Source organism: Metschnikowia bicuspidata (assembly GCF_001664035.1).
Source record: "Metschnikowia bicuspidata var. bicuspidata NRRL YB-4993 chromosome Unknown METBIscaffold_1, whole genome shotgun sequence".
Lineage (NCBI taxonomy): Eukaryota > Fungi > Ascomycota > Pichiomycetes > Serinales > Metschnikowiaceae > Metschnikowia > Metschnikowia bicuspidata.
In genome coordinates this window covers 3,621,477-3,640,871 of record NW_017387731.1, presented here as the reverse complement: position 1 = coordinate 3,640,871, position 19,395 = coordinate 3,621,477, and the positions used below count along the sequence as shown (strand labels likewise).

General features: G+C 39.9%; 10 protein-coding genes and 1 non-coding gene across 11 annotated transcripts; 3 read left to right on the top strand and 8 right to left on the bottom strand.

Annotated features, from left to right (window-relative positions):
• Positions 1–53: 53 nt before the first annotated feature.
• On the bottom strand, positions 54–1,043 carry METBIDRAFT_30287 (Smc5-Smc6 complex subunit). The gene has a single exon (XM_018855601.1). It carries the CDS (start codon positions 1,021–1,023, stop codon positions 145–147), a length of 879 nt encoding a protein of 292 aa, XP_018714404.1. The 5' UTR covers positions 1,024–1,043; the 3' UTR covers positions 54–144.
• A 711-nt stretch (positions 1,044–1,754) lies between these two features.
• METBIDRAFT_114929 (uncharacterized protein) lies at positions 1,755–2,144 on the bottom strand. Its single transcript, XM_018854005.1, has one exon. It carries the CDS (start codon positions 2,012–2,014, stop codon positions 1,787–1,789), a length of 228 nt encoding a protein of 75 aa, XP_018714403.1. The 5' UTR covers positions 2,015–2,144; the 3' UTR covers positions 1,755–1,786.
• METBIDRAFT_114928 (uncharacterized protein) lies at positions 2,145–2,638 on the bottom strand. Its single transcript, XM_018854004.1, has one exon. The coding sequence runs from the start codon at positions 2,537–2,539 to the stop codon at positions 2,276–2,278; it is 264 nt and encodes an 87-aa protein (XP_018714402.1). The 5' UTR covers positions 2,540–2,638; the 3' UTR covers positions 2,145–2,275.
• Positions 2,639–2,717: 79 nt separating this feature from the next.
• On the top strand, positions 2,718–2,789 carry METBIDRAFT_t51. The gene has a single exon. It is a non-coding gene; the product is annotated as a tRNA-Gln (tRNA).
• Positions 2,790–3,670: 881 nt separating this feature from the next.
• Positions 3,671–4,168, bottom strand: METBIDRAFT_38193 (uncharacterized protein; the record flags this gene model as incomplete). The annotated part of the gene is made up of 1 exon (XM_018856968.1): positions 3,671–4,168. The coding sequence occupies one exon, from the start codon at positions 4,166–4,168 to the stop codon at positions 3,671–3,673; it is 498 nt and encodes a 165-aa protein (XP_018714401.1).
• A 579-nt stretch (positions 4,169–4,747) lies between these two features.
• METBIDRAFT_38364 (uncharacterized protein) lies at positions 4,748–6,358 on the top strand (the record flags this gene model as incomplete). Its single annotated transcript, XM_018856991.1, has 1 exon — positions 4,748–6,358. The coding sequence occupies one exon, from the start codon at positions 4,748–4,750 to the stop codon at positions 6,356–6,358; it is 1,611 nt and encodes a 536-aa protein (XP_018714400.1).
• A 220-nt stretch (positions 6,359–6,578) lies between these two features.
• Positions 6,579–6,833, top strand: METBIDRAFT_38298 (uncharacterized protein; the record flags this gene model as incomplete). Its single annotated transcript, XM_018856986.1, has 1 exon — positions 6,579–6,833. One exon carries the CDS (start codon positions 6,579–6,581, stop codon positions 6,831–6,833), a length of 255 nt encoding a protein of 84 aa, XP_018714399.1.
• Positions 6,834–7,028: 195 nt separating this feature from the next.
• Positions 7,029–8,042, bottom strand: METBIDRAFT_10124 (carboxymuconolactone decarboxylase family protein; the record flags this gene model as incomplete). The annotated part of the gene is made up of 1 exon (XM_018853687.1): positions 7,029–8,042. One exon carries the CDS (start codon positions 8,040–8,042, stop codon positions 7,029–7,031), a length of 1,014 nt encoding a protein of 337 aa, XP_018714398.1.
• A 435-nt stretch (positions 8,043–8,477) lies between these two features.
• Positions 8,478–10,478, bottom strand: AFG1 (Afg1p; the record flags this gene model as incomplete). The annotated part of the gene is made up of 1 exon (XM_018858595.1): positions 8,478–10,478. The coding sequence occupies one exon, from the start codon at positions 10,476–10,478 to the stop codon at positions 8,478–8,480; it is 2,001 nt and encodes a 666-aa protein (XP_018714397.1).
• Positions 10,479–10,998: 520 nt separating this feature from the next.
• METBIDRAFT_30282 (phosphatidylinositol-3-phosphatase) lies at positions 10,999–13,585 on the bottom strand. The gene has a single exon (XM_018855600.1). It carries the CDS (start codon positions 13,384–13,386, stop codon positions 11,359–11,361), a length of 2,028 nt encoding a protein of 675 aa, XP_018714396.1. The 5' UTR covers positions 13,387–13,585; the 3' UTR covers positions 10,999–11,358.
• Positions 13,586–13,656: 71 nt separating this feature from the next.
• Positions 13,657–15,816, bottom strand: JIP5 (Jip5p). Its single transcript, XM_018855599.1, has one exon. It carries the CDS (start codon positions 15,427–15,429, stop codon positions 13,822–13,824), a length of 1,608 nt encoding a protein of 535 aa, XP_018714395.1. The 5' UTR covers positions 15,430–15,816; the 3' UTR covers positions 13,657–13,821.
• Between the last annotated feature and the right edge of the window lie 3,579 nt (positions 15,817–19,395).

The window sequence follows — 19,395 nt, the reverse complement described above, 5'->3', positions numbered from 1 at the left end:
TTGGGAAGGATGGTCTTTCTTATCATAGTTATGAACCACAAAATAAGGAGGACAAAGTCACCAAATTGAAGACCACATTTTAACATGCCTCAATATCGGTTCAACTACAGTTGTTTGTTCAGTGGCTTTTCATTTTTTGATATGCTATGTTGGTATATGCAGATCCATGTCATTCAACGTGGCTTCTTCATTTAAATTGGGTTCAAACTCGGGAAAGCAACGCTTCATAGACTCACAAATCTTATCTTGAAGATCTTTTTCTTTGTAGATTTGAAGAAAAAAATTATAAATACACTGGGAATCAAATTCTCGCTTGCACCGCTCTCCCAACGAATACTCAATATAAGATCCCGACTGATCAGCTCCAGCTGGCGACGTCTTCTTTATATAATCTCTTTTGGCAATATCTCCTAAAATATTTTGAATTGGTTTGTTTAGAAGAGGAACTGGTATGCTGAGATTACTAGATATTCCAAAAGCAGATAAACTGTTGACGAGATCGTTTTCATTTATTCTGTTTTCACTCAAAACTATTATTGATATGATCAACATAGTGATCCCGCCCATGACTTTGTCTGATGTGTTGATGGACATCAAATCTTTTTTAGACTTATGAATCAAGAATATTGAGCTCAGAAGATTAGCTTGATAATCGACCAGAGGCGAATTCGCTTCACATAAAGAATAGAAAATTTCCCTGGAATGTGCTTTGAGATTTGAGAAAACTGTTATGTCACTGCCACACTGCTCCAATGATAGACCATAAGTGAATTCCAATTCTTTTTTGACAGCTGAAATCCAGTATTTGAGATTTCCTTTGCTATACAGTGTTTGAAGTATGGAGTGAATATGCTCATTTCGTATTCGCAAGTTGCGGGAGACTTTTCCCAAAATCATTCGAATGATATCTGCAACAATTTCCTGTTCATGGATCTCGGGTAGTTCTGTGGCACTTCGTTTATTGACAAGATCAGAGGAACAACTTGCCTCTACGGCGGAGATAGTCCTCTTTAGCATTTTCATCTTAATGTTTGAGACTCCGACACCAGCGCTCGATGTTACCCTGCGCGAAGAATATGGGGTTTTGTCTGCAGAATTTAGCGATCTCGAAACTCTTCGTTCGCAGCTGAGTATATGTTCATGTAGCAAAGATGTCAATATTTATGATGGTAAATTTCAACGCTCAGTACACAATAAAGGCGTATTAAGTCGAAGGTTTCTATTTGCATTGAACCACGTCATGAGTTAATGGCATATATCGGTCAGTCCTCTCATGAGTTTGTGAATTTGCACGTGTACTATGTGCCCTATAACATATTTCTCTACCAACATTCAACCCAGCTAAGAAAAGAAATAGAACCTACATGATCTGATAATCTATGACTGTCATTTAGTTTTGGAAACTGTAAGATGTATTGAAGCAATTTGGTGCACCGGTTATTCCCACCTGAATTCCCTTTGAGTTGTCCATCAAGTTAGACAGTTATTCGATCGGAACTTCTGAATGAGACGAGATATTACCCACTCACTGAATTTATTGGGTGAAAACAGCTATAAGAGGAAAAGGAAAGTGAAAATATTGGACATGTACTCCAGAAGGCTTCCAGATACGCACATAGTGTCGAAACTGGGGCCGTCACCTCCTGTCAATCACGCCCTGGATGATTTTCTTTCTCGTAGATTCATCCACCTGGAATCTCGAAATCAGAAGCATCATCAATGATCTTGGACCTCTCAGCGCCGGTTTCCTGGAAGTGAAGTAACGTTTCTAACCGTTCCTGCGCCTTCATAAGCTCAGGGTTCTTGTTCTTTGACATCTGGTGGTGCTGAAGCCCCTTTTTCTGCTCCCCTCTTTCTCTTTCTTGGACTCGAGCTCCCGCTGTTTCTTTGCATCCTCCTCTAGTTGCCTCAACGCAGCGTCCTGTGCCTTCCACAAGTTTCCACCCGGGGTAGTTCCGTACTTTATTTTCTTTGGTGCTAACTTCGAAGGCTGGTTTTGATACGCAAACTCCATTGCTCGAATTTTTTTTTTTTGAATGAGTTTATTTTAAATGTTTTTAATGAAACATCGTATCATAGGGTGTCACTGGAGGGATGTACAGCCCACCACTAACGAAAACTATAAAGAAAAAACCTATAATAGATCGCAACATTGGCTCAGGTGAAAAGGTACCAGCCCCAGTTCACGTATTCTCCCGAAGAGAATGTGAATCCCCTCAAAGAGACGTCTGTCCAGAACCAATGTCAACCACTTGAATAAATTAACTATATGTCATCATCCCATAGGATACACTTTTTCGGGGGCCTGTGACCATAGATCATTTGACAACGCGGCAAAAGGTACATTTGTCTTGGCGTCCCTAAGCAAATAAACCCTGCGAACGCCTTTATCAAACCAATTGAGGATTTTTAGATTGTCGAAGAAAGTACCCAGAGGAGCTAGCATCTCCCCTAAGTGCATTGAAGTCTGAAAACCGAACTTCTGACACCAAAAGTGCACAATCTCATACTCATTATTGTTTTTTTTTGGTAGATTCATCTGATTAAAGGGGCAAAACTATGGTCATGAGTTTGTTTTACGGACCTGATGCCTATAAGTTGTACCATAAGTTTAATTAGGGGTATAATTTTTTTCTGAGGTTCAACACTAGTGAACATTTGAGCGTTCAAAGCACACGAGGGATATATTTTGCATGTGCCTGTTTCCCAACATGAAAGGTTGTATAGTGTAGTGGTTATCACTTTCGGTTTTGATCCGAACAACCCCGGTTCGAATCCGGGTACGACCTTTTTTTGAAAAGTTGCTTTGTTGTTTTTGTATGTTTGATCTGGTAAAAGTATCCCGTGATACTCTTCAGACCCAGTGTATAAATCTGTTTGCCGAGCACAAAATAGAATCTGAAAAAGGGATCAAATTCTGAGACACATAAACACATTGCAAGGTATTCTTCTGATGTTCTGCAGCAGGTTAACGATGAAAACAATTTACTAAAGAAAATAACCAAAAAGGGGTTGGGAAACATTCCAAACGTGTAATGATTTTTTCGTCCTTAAACTATGCATGTAGAGACAAAAGAATCATTACAGACCGTCATCCATCAAACAGTTGAACTCTATGAACTTTATTACTGCGTATTAACAACTACTACTGTCTCCTGACTGTACGAAACATTCCGGGTGCAATTAGACAACATTGGGCCTGTTTACTTATTTCTCCATTTGAAGACACATCGTCTGGCATTAAAAAACTATCAAGCGGTGAAGTGCTAGCATGGTTCAGAAAACATTTCAGATGTGATTTGGCAATTATTGAGCAAAGAACCAGGAGCTTTGAGAAAAAAATGAGCAGCTTCCCAAGGAAATAAGAAATAATGAATGGCTAATTTCCTCAATTTTTGGAGACTAGGCTAGAAAATAAAAAAAAAGAAAATTATTGTGGAAATGTATTGAAATGAGAAACATAGCCGCGACCACCACCTTTGTAGTCTAAGTTTGAGTACTGGTGCAGAATTTACACTGTCTTAAAGAGAACAGTAAACTTGTTTGAGTGCCCCGAAATGAATACTTAAGTGTTCTTAATATTTGAAGTCAAACATGGGAAAAGAAGTGATATCAAAAAGGTATTGAGACTGCCTAAGAAGAAACGTCGCTTTGTTCATTTTATTGGGTATCACTTAATTAAAGAATGTCTTGTGTCCTTTAAAACTTGTAAAACAAAGAGATGATCATCAATTTGCGCCAACCCGCTCACAGTGAGTGCTCCACAAATCTGATCAGTTCCTGAAATTTTTATTGGAACAGATCCACCATGAAAAGCATATTCTTTGGAGTCGACGAATAACGCTTTCTCGGCGCTCATCTGCTTCATTGCCATCTTGCGTCCCATGTAAAATGATGATTTACCGAAACGAAATGCTGTATTTTTCTTTCTCGTTACCCAATGTTCGTTGTCGAGCACAATTCCGTTTTTTGATGGTGCGTGGAACAATACTTGGCCATTGGAAAGGGATATATCGATGAGCATAGGCTTATCGTACCCTTGTGCTAGTTTATGTGCATACAACCCAATTTGCCAAGCAATTGACGAATCGAAATGTGGCAAAGCGATTTTGTCACTCTCGTAATGATCAATTTCTTCCAAAGAATAAGAAAAGAAAGCGTTTGACATAATAATCGAGCAAGTCAATGGTATAGAATGTGTATCATCGATATCTCGAAACTCCGACGAAGAAGCAAGCATAGAACCCCCACGCGCGTGGGAGTATAAATTATACATAATATCGCACGGGAAGTGTACTTGAAGTTGACTCGCCTCAGTACAGAGAATACACCAGAGGGAATTAATAATTAAGACACATGGTCCAGGTTTTAAATCATCATGTATATGGAAAAATGTATTCTTATCTTTTTTTATTTTGAATTCCGATTTCAGCTTGCACACGTTGAGGACTTATAAGCTATCTTCCGTATTGTTTGTTACGTTCATAGCTGCTCGCCGATTCCCCGTGTCCGGAGATTAGTATTTGGAATACTGCAGATAAAGATATCTAGACCGCTTATCTTTTACTATCATCGGAGAAAAAAAGCTATGAGGAGACAAGTAAAATCAAAGTTTGGACATCAGCCAATAAATAGAGCGAGAAATCCTACCTCAAGGTCAGTTAAATTGACTCTTCCCTGATATTCAAGCGAGTCTGCCTAAAAAAACTGAGTTCTGAATCTTGTGTGGTCTGAGGAAATTGAAACAATGCTATCAAATGAAGTACCTGTGAATCGGCGACTCTTACAATGTACCAGTGCAATTTTTTGGTGTTTGTTATCCGGTGGTCCTATTTTCGGATTTGCTGCCTTAAAACCCATCCTAATCAAAGAAAAAATCTATGAAAATGTTTGTGAATACTCAACTAATTCGTCCACGAGTGCATGGGAGAAGTTAGTTTTAGACCCTTCCATGTTCGGGTCAGTGAGTATTTCCGTGATTAGCTCCGCATTTGGGATTTCTGAGGACCTAAGTGAAGCGAAATGCACTGCTCAAGATTTGAAACTCAACATGATGTTTACCGTTGCCGCCATGTTGACCAACGTTTCCGCTTTACTCATTGGTACTTGCCTTGATAACTTCGGGCCTAAATTCTGTGGTCTCGCTGGTGCTTCTTTCCTATATGTGGCATGCTTCATCTTTATGTTCAGCGATATTATAAAGTCCAGGTTATCACTTTTCGACCCGTATTTAATCGGATATGCTTCTATGGCATTAGGGGGTCCTTTTGCTTTTATTTCATCATTCCAACTTTCAAATTCTTTTCCCTCGAAAAGTGGGACAATTTTGGCTCTCATTACAGGTGCATTTGATGCCTCTTCTGCAATATTTCTCCTCTATCGCATTGTTTACAATGCTACAAGTGAGTCGTTCACCTTGGATAAATTTTTCAAGTGTTATTTATTTGTTCCCACATTCATTGCAGTTATGCAGATTCTCATTATGCCCAACGAGTCGTACAAGACTGAACCAGGTACAGTGTTGTGCCAAGACGATTTTGGTGAACGATCAACAACTTCTATAGCAGCAGCAACAGAAACAGATGCTTTGATTGGCGAGTCACTAAATAGTCTGACTAAGCACTCAAGAAGAGATTCAATTGGTGATGCATTAAAACAACCTTATGCATTAGAGGGGGAAGAATTTTTGATCGAGCATTCAGGTGGTATATTTGGAGTTTTGCATGGTTTCTCTGCAGCATATCAACTCAAAACACCATGGTTTTTTCTTATGTGTTTGTTCACCACGATTCAGATGTTAAGATTAAATTATTTTGTGGCCACTGTGGGATCACAATACTCATATTTATTGGACTCAATTTCACAAAGTGCCAATTTGAATAGGTTCTTTGACATCGCATTGCCACTCGGTGGCATAGTTGCGATACCGTTTATCGGAATATTTCTTGATTACTGCTCAACCGTGGTAGTCTTGGCAACACTACTTGGGGTCTCATTATCAATTGGAATCCTTGGCCTCTTTCCTAGCTTTTCAGCTGGTGTGTTGAATGTCTCTCTCTTTGTTGTCTACAGACCATTCTTTTACACAACCGTCTCTGATTACAGTGCTAAAGTATTTGGTTTCGATACTTTTGGGACTGTTTATGGCTCCATTATTTGCATTGCTGGTGTATTCAACTACCTTCAATCGGTGTTGGACAAACTCACACACACTACTTTTGCTATGAATCCAACACCCATCAACATTATTTTGGTTACCCTCACTTTTATTGCTGGTTTAGCAACTGTGGGCTACGTGAGGCAGCAGGCTGTTTTGTACAAGAAAAACAAGCAAGTTGATCATTTGCACAATGTATAAGGGTAAAAACAAAACCCGGCTCATATTCAATTTTTTATACTGAAATCATATATGTAGACACCATACATTTTACCTTTCGCACTCGTTTTCGCCCTCAGACATTATCATAGATGTCGCGATAAATTCAGCCAAAAATCCTTACATCGTCCTGTATGAAATTTGAGCTTGATCTGTTCAACTTTTGAAACGCAGTCCTCCCTTAGTTCAAAACTCTAGCACTATGAAACCTGTTGTATCTACCGGCAAAGCATACTTCTGTACCATATTATCCGCTTTTGCAATAGTAATTTTATCTGTGATTGGATATCTTTTCAAAATTGGCCATGAATCTATGATGGGGTCCATCAACGACCCAGAGGATGGAGAGGCTGTTGCTAAAACTGTCTTTGGCGCTGTGTTTGTATACTTGGCACTTTTCGCCTTTTGTGGGTCGCAGGTATGCTTGATTCAGAAGCAGAATAGAATTCAGTTGTAAGCAAATCATCTTTTCTGAATTATATAATTTATTTCTATCTCTTGTTCAGTTCTTACAAGTTACGATTGGTTGTTCCGTTTTCCAGCCTTGTTGACAATTACATACTCAATGCAAAGCTATAAAAATTTAAATGGTGTAAGGTATTTTCGGTGAAGAGTCAGAAGTAAGAGGGGCATAACACCGAGTCAAACTAATTTACAATTTAGCTACGCTTTCCTTTCCCCCCTTCCACGCAATATTTCCACTCCAATCGCAGATGTCAAACGTCATGAGACGGATTTCTTCTATCTCCAGTTTTGGTGCACCAACGTTCAAAGCACCTTTAAGATGTCCTTTCAAAGTAGGGTTGACGTCTTGAGGTATTAATGCACAAATCACACAGAGAGATGTCTCCTTTGGATTTAAAACTTTTGTGTAACTCAATATCGGGGAATAAACATGATGATATGCATACTGCCACAAATCTGGATAAGCATCGTATAGCTGATTTCGAACTCTTTGCTTAATCTTTCCGTAAATTGCACTCCAGAACTCAGAGCCTCTGACTGTATTTTCCAACACAGCTCTGCAATTGGTTGAACTCAAGGAAATTGGTCCCTCTATAGTATCAAAAGTAGAAGACGTATCGCCCTCAAATCTCGTACCAGCCACATCCTCCTGAATGAGGGCAGATGAGCTAACGTGGCCAGGATATACTATTTGAGGTCTTTGAGATCTTGGTTCTGGCTTTAAACTATTGGGAGTGACATTCTTGAGGGCTGTAAGAGCATTGATGGATTTGGGAAGACCTGAAATAGGGGCGATTTTCAAAATAGCTTCTCTAATCTTGCTGGCTATATCATTCTGAGCAGCGCGTATATCACCTCCTTCTATGAACTTATATGGGAGCGGGAGTTTGTCATAATAAGTGTATGGTACCAAAATATCAGGGAGATTAGTCCCAATGTCGGAAAACTCCTGGTACTTTGCAGCGGACGCAATTGAATCCTCTGCTAGTTTCAACAAATAATAATCGGTTAGAAGAGATTTCTCCGTCGACGAAGACTCTGCAAGAAGCTGCTGTCTCAAAGCAAAATGAAACACCTTCCCAATTTCTTGTGGCTGATTGACGACTGTGAGTGCCGTGGAAGCGAAGATATACCAATTAGTATAGAGACCTGGGTATTTGTAGGCTAATTTCACGAGACGCTCTGCAGTCAAGATTGTCATTGCTATGGATTTTATGGCTATCTAGCTTATGTTTTTGCCAAATACGACAGAATTTAAGAGTCTCTTGCTCTTAGGATTCCGCGTGTGTGGAGAGGATTGGTTGTGTAAGGAGGATTAATGGTTCTCGCGGAGGGTACTCCGGCTAGAAGCTTGAGGCTTGCATACGCATATTTTGATGTGCGGATGCTGCCGAGGTTAGCCTTTGTGCTATTGAGGAAACTAAGTTTCCAAAAAGTGTTGGTAAAATGTAAAACAATGTTTACCATCTACACTATATCAAAAGCATTACTACCAATTTGAAAAAAGAGTTAGGGATGAGCAATAGGCATACTTCTTCAAATCCCCGCGTAACATGTTTTAGGTATCGAAACGCGGGGTGAACTCTTACACGAAACTTAGCGGGGATAAGGGAGAGCCATCAAGGACCTATCGACATCATTTTCTGCGAATTCCACCGCTAACCCAAGAATGGGCTATTTTGTCCTTGATTTTTTTTTGCTGGTCAATTGTCCACTCTCCTAAACCCCAAAAATGCAGCATATTAAAAAATTCAGGGGAGATTTTCTCATTGAATTGCCTGAAAGGGATGCTCAACTTGGCGCTCACATCACGTGGCATGGATACCTTCAAAGTCTCCTTTATATCTTTGAGGTCTCTTGGCAGAACCAAAAATTCAACATCAGGATCAAAGTTCCCCCGTTTAGTAACGGGGTGTAGCCCATTAGATCTCTCCCAAGGCCTCATTGATTGATCGATGGGCAACCACCTGTCAGAGCTTCGCCAATGATCAGAAGCCACCATTTCATGGATACGTGAGACTGCTCTCTTATAGGCAAATTTCTCATCTTCGCCAGTGAAGGCCTTCAAGTTTCCGAAATTTTCATTTGTATCTTTACCCTCATGCTCGTAAACTTTCGCGTAAGCCTGGTCATACGATGACACATTAGGTCTATACGGATTGAGGGTTTGCATTGACGTTTTCGCATACATTTCTTCTTGTTGCACAGTTTCATTATCAGTTTGATCCATTGACTCAGAGGGGAAAAAAATCTCTTCTGGCGACACCGAGCATCTTAAAAACAACTGACACCTTGCTTCATATAATGCATCTACTAATGTGATGAATCTTCTTGCCTCGTTCTTTTTTTTTGTGTTCATGACCGGAACATCGTCAACAATAAATATTTTGAACTTTGATGCAAGGGTTATGTAGTCCGAAGAGCTAAAAGAACCTCCACAAATGTAATTAAAATCAACCCAGCATAAAGAACCATTAAGTGTCTTTGGAATAACGGATTTTCTGTTGTAAACACAAATTTCGGCTGCTTCCCAATTAAGTTCTTTCACGTCAGAATTTAGATTATCAACAGAGACACTTGAGCCCACAGCCTTGCGTCGGAGAAGGTCATTCCATTGTACTTGGTGTATCGGATTATTTTTTTTCACTATTAAATTCTTTTCACCGGGAGACATTTGAGCAAAATGTTTTCTGTAATCCATGCTGGAGCGCATATCAACCGAAACACAGCGATTATGAAGAAGTCCAACAAATGAATTGAATTTCGACTTATTAAATTCCGAGGAATAAAGTTCTTCGGGTAGTTTGTTTGACGTTGCAATTAAAACCCCACCTAGTTTGAAATAATGTACAAATAATATCCGTATTATTTGTGCTGCCGCAATGTCGGGTAGCATGAACTCATCTAGCATGAAGATGGTGCTTTTATCAATCATCTTTTGAGCAATTTCAAATAGAATAAACTCATTTTCCATTGTAAACTTTCTTTTCAGACTCACTGACTCAGTAAGCATTCGTTCTTTCTGGATTTTGTGGATTTCGCCAAATACCCACAAGATGAAACTGTTGTAATGCCATCTCATTTTTGAATCGTGTGGCAAGCTGGAAGCAAAAATGTCCATCAACATTGATTTCCCACAGCCGACTTCACCATGTACTAAGAGTCCTTGAGGGGAATACATACCATGGAGTTCCTCCTCGTCTGTCATGTGTTTTACAATTTCCATCTTTTGAACATCCGCATCCTTTTGAAACCATTTTTTGAATTTGTGAATTGGCGCATGCGTCAAGGATTCGATTTCTAACTTCTCTTTTGCTTGCGCAATCTCTAACTTTCTCAACAAAAGCGCTTGTTTCACGGGCATTGCGCTATGAGGTTTATAATCAATCAACCTGTTGTAAAGTTTTTGAAACTCCTTCATGACACGTAGCTGGTATTCATCTTTTATCAACTTTCCCAGACTTATATAGCTTTTGTAGACCAAGAATGGATCCGTTGTGGTCAAGGCCTCTCTCTCTTCTTGATCGCATGTGAATAACGTGGTGGGAGTTCTGCCCTCAAAACCTTGTATACCTTTTGTAGTGTTCGAATACAGCCTGATGCGGCAATATATAACTTTTTTGAAAGGGCTTCTCATTCTGAGATAGCGTCCTAAAAGAGCGAGTTGTACCTGAAAAGTTGCCACCAAGAGTAGTGCATGCATTATACACGTTTAACAATTGCGGCGCGGCTTGTCTCGAAGATCCTCGGAGATAACAAAACATGCATTTTGCACATACAAAAGGGATGATATTTCGTCAAGTATCGACGATAGTTGATGCTCATATACGCTGAAAAAGTATCAAACCCTGAGTGCTTAACTTTGAGCTCGCCAAAATAATCACGGGAATTCTCACTAAGACGAAATTTCAGCCGGACATCTAAGAGACTACGTGAGATATATACGTGTCATTAATATCTATTACCTTCTTAAGAAAACATGAAATTATATCTGTCTTATATACACGAAAAAAAAGCCTTTGATATAGGAACATTTTATGAAGGTTCGACACGATATCTGACGGAGCCCGAAATAGACGTGCACATAGATGAATATGCACTTGCGGGGACCATCAGTGTTAAGTTGATACTGGGTACCTTGGAGGTAGGTGGCTGATTTTCTATCAAAATTTGCCTTCATTTAAAACTTGTATCTTATCAGTGTGTAAAGCGACATGTGAGTTTTTACGTATATCAGTGTGGGTGCAAATCTTACATGTTGAAATTCGAAACAAAACGCATCATGAAAACCATAAAACCATATACATATCTATTACCCAAAGTGGATCTTTCTGAACCAAATATATGGTCTTGAGACTCCTCCTTTATTTTGTTCATATGTTTTTTTTTTTTTGCATATGTTCTGTTGTCAACAGGAAACCTTTTGTGTTGATGAATTGATGCACAAACATATAATGTTCGGCAATTTCTTTTAACTTTTCATTGAAATATTTCAAAAATATTTTGATCTAACCCTATTATGGATGACCGAGAGAAGCGGACCTCGTATTTGTTTCTTCTGAGGTGTATTCGGGAGAGTTCTCGCCTCCATTTTTCTTCATTTTTAGCTCAGCAAACTTTTTCTCGAGCGAATTTGACAAGCCGTTCATTTCTTCTTCTGATCGACCATATAGTTCACACCACCACTTAACTTCAGAAAAATTGAAGAAAATAACGTCTGTATTCTTCGACTTGATGTAAAGATGATTTGTGAATTCTTTACGACGAGACAAGAAATATGCCCATACTGAAGTGGTTTGAGCGTCCAAATCTTCATTATTTTTTTTATCTTTCTCTGAATCACACAAAAATGTGCCATATTGACAAGAGTAAGAATGGTACAAAAGTCTTTTCAAAAACCTGCTGTTGAATTCGAACATCGAAGGTTGTTGTCGAAAGATCTGATACACACAGTCAAGAAACTGATGAAAAACTGGAGACCGCTCATTGCTGCCGCCATATATCGACAGGCACTTCTTGACTCTGTTCTCTGTTCCCATTCCCGTATTTGTTCCAGATGCAGAACTTTTTATGTGACTTGCTGCTCGTTGGAATATAGATGAAATGAACTTCGTCGCGGGTGTATCCAACGATACATAGCCATCAGTGTCATTTATGGCGCTCAAGCCCTCTAGGGTGGGTGTATTTTCGCTCTTGTCTCCATTTTGTGAAGATGATGCCGGTGGTTTAGGTCCTTTGAAATCTTTGGTGGATTTAGGCAAGCGAGAGCCGATGCATCCTCCTTGATCACTTCTTGTGGCGAATTTAAATCCAAAACTGAGCCATTCCTTTTCAATAAGCACCATGAATCCTTCATACGTTCTGAAATATGGATCGAGGCAAAGTTGAGCCAATGCTGAAGCTTGAGAGGTTCGGTCCCAACCATCGGAACAGTGTATCAAAACATTCGTGTTATTCAAATGCACAGACTTTATAATTCGGTCAACTGCCTGAAGAATAAGGAATAGATGATGAAGCCATTGTGTTTTTGTTAAAGACTGCTGTAATGAAGGGCTCGCGGGACTTCTATCATCAATACCAGAAATAGGCTTTTTGTCAAGGTCACTAAGAATTTGAGTGAGTTTGTCTAAAGAATCACGCATTACGTGAATATTGTCAATATTGCAGAATATTTTTTCCACATTCTGAGCACCGTTAAAATCGCTAGTGAGAGGTTTTGTGGTAGTCTTCTCCACAAAAAGTCTACCCCGGTAGTTATCCACAATCTCAGTGCCAGCTCCCAAAGCGTGCTGCGCCATGGCATTTGTTATGGGTCTCAAATCCACAATCAAGTTTTTTTGCGGTTGATCCTTACTGTCAGAGCTATTACAAATTGAGAGTTCCCTCTCTAAAGCTTGTGACCTGAATATCTCTTCAATCAATTTTTCATCCTGGAGAGATCTGTTTTGTAAGTTGAGACCCACAAGAGGTTGCAGACATCTCGCGATTACATTTCCATTCTCGCTTTTGTTGTGTTTATAAACAACTGCTGGCACTCTTTGCTTGGAACGAAATTTTCCAGCGTGCTGTATAACACTATCCGAAATCGAAGAGGGGACAACAAACATTTCGGGATAGGATGGACAGAATCGATATTTGTCATTGATTTTGCTCAACCTCCAAAATGAGCTCACGCTGTCTTGCGCTAGTAACTTCTGTCGCGTGTACTCTCTCTCAGGATCATACGATATCCAATCACTGTTAATTGCCTCTAATTCCAACGCATTTGGCAGGTATTCGAACGCATAAAACTCTTTGATGGATCCACTTAGTTTAGGTCTATTAACGAGGTAACTGATTTTCTGGTAGACTGTGGAACAAAGGGAATCATTACAAAATTCAAACAGATAGTAAGTGAAGTCTCTGCAAAACAATCGTATGTGAGACGCGGAATACTTGTCAAAGTCATCCACTCCCAGAGATAATGTTGATTCTGGGTTTTCGGTGTATGCCAATTTAGATTGATTCGAGATACTTCCTCTCGCTTTTGAGATCCTCTCAATCATCGGATAACATATCCAGATTTCACGAGGCCTTTGTGTAGGCTGGTCTTGCTTGCAAGAAAATACCAAGTGATATCTCGATATGATGATTGAACCTCTGATATGACACCCTCTTCTTATAAGTAGAACATTATCGATGCTTGATGATTGAAAAGGGTCCATTGAATTATTTTTGTAACCGTATTCTCTCTCATGAACCCAGTCATGTCTTTTGAGGCTTGGAGAAGTATATAATCACGTGATAAGGTGGACCCCCTGTTGATAAAATTGCGGGGCAGTTTTAAAATCGGATGTGCGAGTAAAATTTGCCCATGAATTTGCTCTTCCTCTTTTATCGAATGATAAAGAGATTGCTAGATGATGATTTACTTTGCATGTATTAGAATAGAATTCGGGGCTCAGTAAACTGTTAGTTTTGACATATAACGACAAGGGCTATTACAAATCATTGAATTTACCAATACCATTTGCAATTAACCTTTTCTTCATAGACTTAGTCGCTTTCTTATTTGAAGCAGACTTATCTTCATTGGCTTCCTTCTTTTTCGCAATAGCGTTGATATCAATTCTTTCTTTCTTTGGCTTTTTCAAAGTATGCATCACATCAACACGCTTTCGTTTACAAATCAGTAAAGTTTCACGCAGGCTAGCATGGTAATCAGGCTCACTGGCTTCTTCCTTTCGATCCTCAGGCGCATCAAAAGTACCTAAAGCACTCGCTTTGGGTTTTGATACTGCCTCATCTTCACCAAAATTGTCATCGGAACAAGGGCTAAATGCATCAGAGTCAAAATCTGACATGTCCATCTCTTCAGAGCTTGCGCTGTCATAGCTTTCGCTATCTGTATCAGGATTATCAAGGTTATCAAACATTTGCCCTGACCAAATTTTTAGACCTTCCATGCCGGAACTCACAAGACGATAATCGTAATCAATATCGAGACCACTCACCTCATCAACAGCGCCAGATTTGCTCATTAGTGAAGAGTGAAGCCTTGTCTCCATAACTTTCCCTCTTTTATAGTCTACTCTGTGCAAGTATCCATCACTATCCCCGCACCAAACAGAATCAATCAAATTATCATCACCCGAATTCATTGTGGATATTATGGCGTCGATTGATGCATTCCTGTTGATTTTAACCCTTGAAATTTGATCAGAGAGACCATTCGTCGAGTTTCTCCAAAGAGTTATGACTCCTTCCCCATGAGTCACAATTACTGTGTCGTTTTTGTGGGCGTTAACAAACTCGGTGGGATAGCACATTGACAATAATTCATCTGCCTGATCATCTGACTGAGTGATAACTCCTTTCCTTATGTCAATATGAGCCAATCTTGTAGATCCCAATGCAAGAAAATGATATGCAGAAACCGCAGGCATCGGGAGAATTTTGTTCACCGCATCCTCTTGAACATTTTCCAACTTGAACTTGAGTTTTCCAGAAGTTAAATTGTTGCTATCGAAAACTAAAACATTGCCATTTTCTGTGCCTGAAGTTAAAAATGGGTTAGAAGTCGACATAGCCAACGTAGTAATTGCATCGTTGTTTTCGAAATGCGAAGAGATGTCAATCTTTGATTGTACCTTACCCGTCTCAGTCTTTGCTTTTTTTAATACACTGTCTGAGCCTACAGTAAAAACGTTCTCACCTGCTGAACCTTCAAGAATGTCAAACATGACTGACCGACAGGACCCTTTGTGTCTTTTGGTCTTCCAACTGACACCTATCGACTCATCACTAACAATGTTTGCATGATCAGCCTCTGTTCTCCACCACTTTTTCTTGAGCAGTGAAAGTTGCACCTTATCAATCTTCTCTTTTTTTAAAAAGCTACTTCTTTTGGCGGCAAGAGAATTTTCGAGAACCTCGGGATTATATGTGTGGCAAAAAACATGACCAGTTCCCAATCCCGATATTGTAATTGGGCGTGTGGGGTGCGCTGCTACTGAAAATAGCGGATCACTAAAGCCAATTTCCAAGATGGGTGGAGTATGGGACTCATTTTCCGAAAAGCTGTTGGTGACTCTGGAATTTTTACCCATTGTATAATTAGGAGAATGAGTTTTGACTCGAACGTATTGAGCGATGAGTAGCCTGCGCCTATCCTCGTTGCTTGAAAATCTCGCGGTATTGCTGGATTCAACGCGAGACGGTACAATTAGAAAACATTCTAACGTCAAAATGGTCCGATTTCCATTAAATGAGACCAGTTCAAAGAAAATAAGTGATTATATGTACTTAAAAAATATCACCACAGCCAGCCAATTGTTTCTCTTTACGCTTTAACCAGTACTCGTTGTTGAAATGCCAATAATGATCGCCTGTAACTGGGTGAATCAGCTTCACAAACCATTGAGGTTTAAATCCTTTCCGACTCAACTCTCTCTGCTTGCGGGCAGCTCTCTGCTTTTCTTCGACTCTGTTTTTTTCGGAAGAAGCATCGTCATATCTGCCATCCTCCATTGCTCTTTGATCAGGCCTCAACCTTGTATCTGTAGGTGGTAGCCATGGCTTTAAATTATCGTTTATGTCATTGAGTGTAATGGCAAATGAAGTAAGGTTGAAAGGAACATCAGGTCTTGGTGCCACTTGCCAGACAAGAAATTTACTTCCACTCTCAGGATCCAGGCAATCTTCTGTATTGTCAACCAACAGGTCTTTTTTGTTCAAACTGAGGTCAGAAGTTACCTTCCGGGCAAAAATCTTTGAATTCCAGTGGCCGCCGATTGTCCATCGAGCTTTGCCATCCTTGTCATTGACCACACCAGATAATTGGTAAGCAGAAGAAGCTTTCCATCCTCTTTGCTTCATATTAACTTGAATAACATCTCCAGTTGTATGATTCTGTACCTCCATGGTGCCGAAATTATCAACAGTCGGATTTCCAATGATTATCCCGACAACTGACGTGTTCACTTTCTTCCAGCTGTATAGCTCTTCCTCGACTTTCTCACCAGATTTGGTGACAACACCCATATCAGGCCTTATAGCACAGAACATTTTTCCCAAATGCTGGAAATCGAACGACCTGCCACGAAATTGAGACTTCACGGCATTTTCTCCGTAATAGTCCCACTTAGAAGACTCTGCGTGGCATGCACTAATAGGAGGATGATGACTCACTTGTTCTGAAATCATACGGAAGCCCTGATCCTTCCTACAGTATTCAAAGGTCTCACCCAACAAAGGATTGAAGGGTTTAGCAATTCTGTTGATGGTGGATGAGTACTCTGATGCTGCAAATGCAGCAACGTACACCATTCTCAAGGTTGAGTCTTCGATAGAAGCAGCTGTAGTAAGAAGATCATTATATTCGATATCTTCAGCTAGTCTCTGGAGCAAGGAAGTACACTCGTTAAAAGAAACCGGCAACGACATTTTTGTCATGTCTTGTCCAACCATTGACTTGACAATTCCCCATAAACCAACCTTTGGCCGGTTATCTTTGTCCATTGAGAGCTTTTTTCTTGGGGGCAATTCATATCCCAAAAAAGAGCCTTGGTTATCAATTTGTTTACTCTTGGCATCTTGTGATTTTGTCAAAATTGAAGGATTTTCTTGCGTAATCAGCTCTCGCTTGACTTCGTCGCTTTTTGAATTTGAATTTTGCGAGTCATTGACGTCATTCATTGACTCCACAAGTGTTCCCTGTGCGGCATCATCAAAATCATCTGCATCAAAAAATTCCTCATCAGAATCATACAAGAACTCATTCAACAACTTTGACTCCTCCTTGATCTCAGCTGGCATTCCAGTCGCGTCGGAATTTGAATCCTTATTGTTCATAACACCAGGAGCCGACTCTTTATTAACTTGAGGGTTGGATATACTCTTTGATTCAAGAAGTTTTCTCAACTTGTATTTTTTGCCTTCGTATTCAGCCAAAGTTTGTTGATGTTTTTGTATTTCACTCTCCAACTGCCTGATAGAATTTTCCCACAATTTGTTAACTTCTTGTTGTCTTTCAATTTTTTTCAAGAGCCTTGTTTCGCGTGCTTGAACTGATCCATGATACAGTTCCATTAAAGCACAAATGTTGTTAAGAGTCCGCATACCAACGCTATAAGTCTCGTCGTCTAATAATTTTTTGTCTGACTTGGAACCCAAGGCTTTAAACAACTGCTGGAGACTTACGACTTCAACAAGTATAGTTCCCTTCGTGGCAGCTACTTGCTCATTAGATGCCCTACTCTCAAAACTGTCCAAGTTAACGGATTCTGCATCAGAGCAAAGACTTTCATCTAGGTCATAATCGAAGTCTTCTTCACCGGTATCTAAACTCAAACGAGTCTCATTTAATGAAGGTCTTTTCTCATTAATCTGGGGGAGACTTCCATGGGGAATTTGAGGTTTGGTGATAACAGAGGTGGCCTCTAAAGAAGCCGAAGACGTATTTTCATCAGCTTCCGAGCCTGTGAACGATGAAATAGAAACTTGGCTTGGTGATTTCTTGTGCAGACGCCGTCTCCCAGGAACCAGAAGTAACTTCTTCTTCTTTTCCTCATCAATAGGTCCTGTCTGTTCTTCTGAAGACTGCGTATTGCTGTCCATTGAGAGTCTGTTTGATCTGAATTTAGCTTTCCTTCTTATCAAATCCTTAGATAAAGTTATAGAATTTTGAAGGGTCCAAACCCAGCGATTCGTCTCCACTGGATGATTGGCTTTAAGATGCCATTTTATTCCATTCTTTCCAATGATCTCGAATTTTAATTTTTCGGATGAATCCAAATGCAAAGTCGCAAAGCCGAGATTCAAAGAGCCTCTGCAAGCATTATTGGTGTCACTTTGATTCGTGTAATATGACAATATTCCATATTGATCTAAAACAAAGTAGCGCAATTTGTACCCTGAGGCAAAGTTTGTCCATTTTCTCAAATAGCCTTTGTAAGTTGGTGTATCTTTCGGAAATGAGACAGTTCCAGAATTGTTAGTTGGATCCATCATGTTCTGGTCTTTGCTTGCGTTCTTCAAAAGCTTTCTTATCGGATCAGCTCTGCTAGAAACCAAATCAATCGGAAGTTTGCCACGTTTGTCTCTTTTAAATGGATCTCCCCCATGGGTGAGAATCCACTCACACATTTGGAGGTCTTCCTTACGAATGAATTCGTGCAATACCGTGTTTCCTGTCTCTGGATCAGCACCATTAATGTCTAGCAATTCCGATGCCCGAGGATTGTTAACAAGAAGATTCTCCAAGTTCTCAAAGTCTCTCAGACTAAATAAACGACGTAAGATTGTTGCTGAACGCTCAACAAATTTAGCCCTTTCATATTGCATCAACTGTGCAATGTTTGCGTCTTTGGCGAGCTCGACCGGTTGGTTTCGTTCATCGTTCAAGATTGTATCATTAATTTGCGGCAAACTCATCAAGTATTTGACAACATTAAATCTGGAAGATAATACCGCCAAATGTAGAGGGGTGTTCCCGTCAGCATCTTGTGCATTTATATCAAGCGTATAGTCCTTGTTTTCAAGTAAAGACTGGATTGAATGTAATGGCGCAACTTGAACCGCATAATGAAGAATTGTTTCTCTAAGCTTGATTAAGTCACTGGTGTCCACCGTAGAATCCACTGTCTTGAGCTGATGAATTAAAGAGTTTACCTTTGCATCATCCCCTACTCTCAACGAGTCTAAGAGTTTAAGACGGAATAGGGAAGCATTTAGTTGAGATGACATTCTTATCTCGATTCACAAATACTGTTGTGTGAAGAAAATTTGAACTGATTCTCTTGATCCATTTCTCAGTCGTTAGAAATTGCCGAGGGTAGGTTTTTCGTACCCCACGTGATACCGCAATCCAGCAACAGCTTGGAGGGCGCGAGATCATGCCGTACGCAGCACGCAAAAGATAGCGCATACATTTTTAACAAGAAACTTGTAGCTGAAGCCCGCACTAGCAATGTGCAAGAAATACACAATTGTTCGCGGTACCAAAAGATGGAGTGTTCTGTGAAACACAATATTACTATATGAGAACTTCGCCACCAAAAAAAATCAAGGTTCTC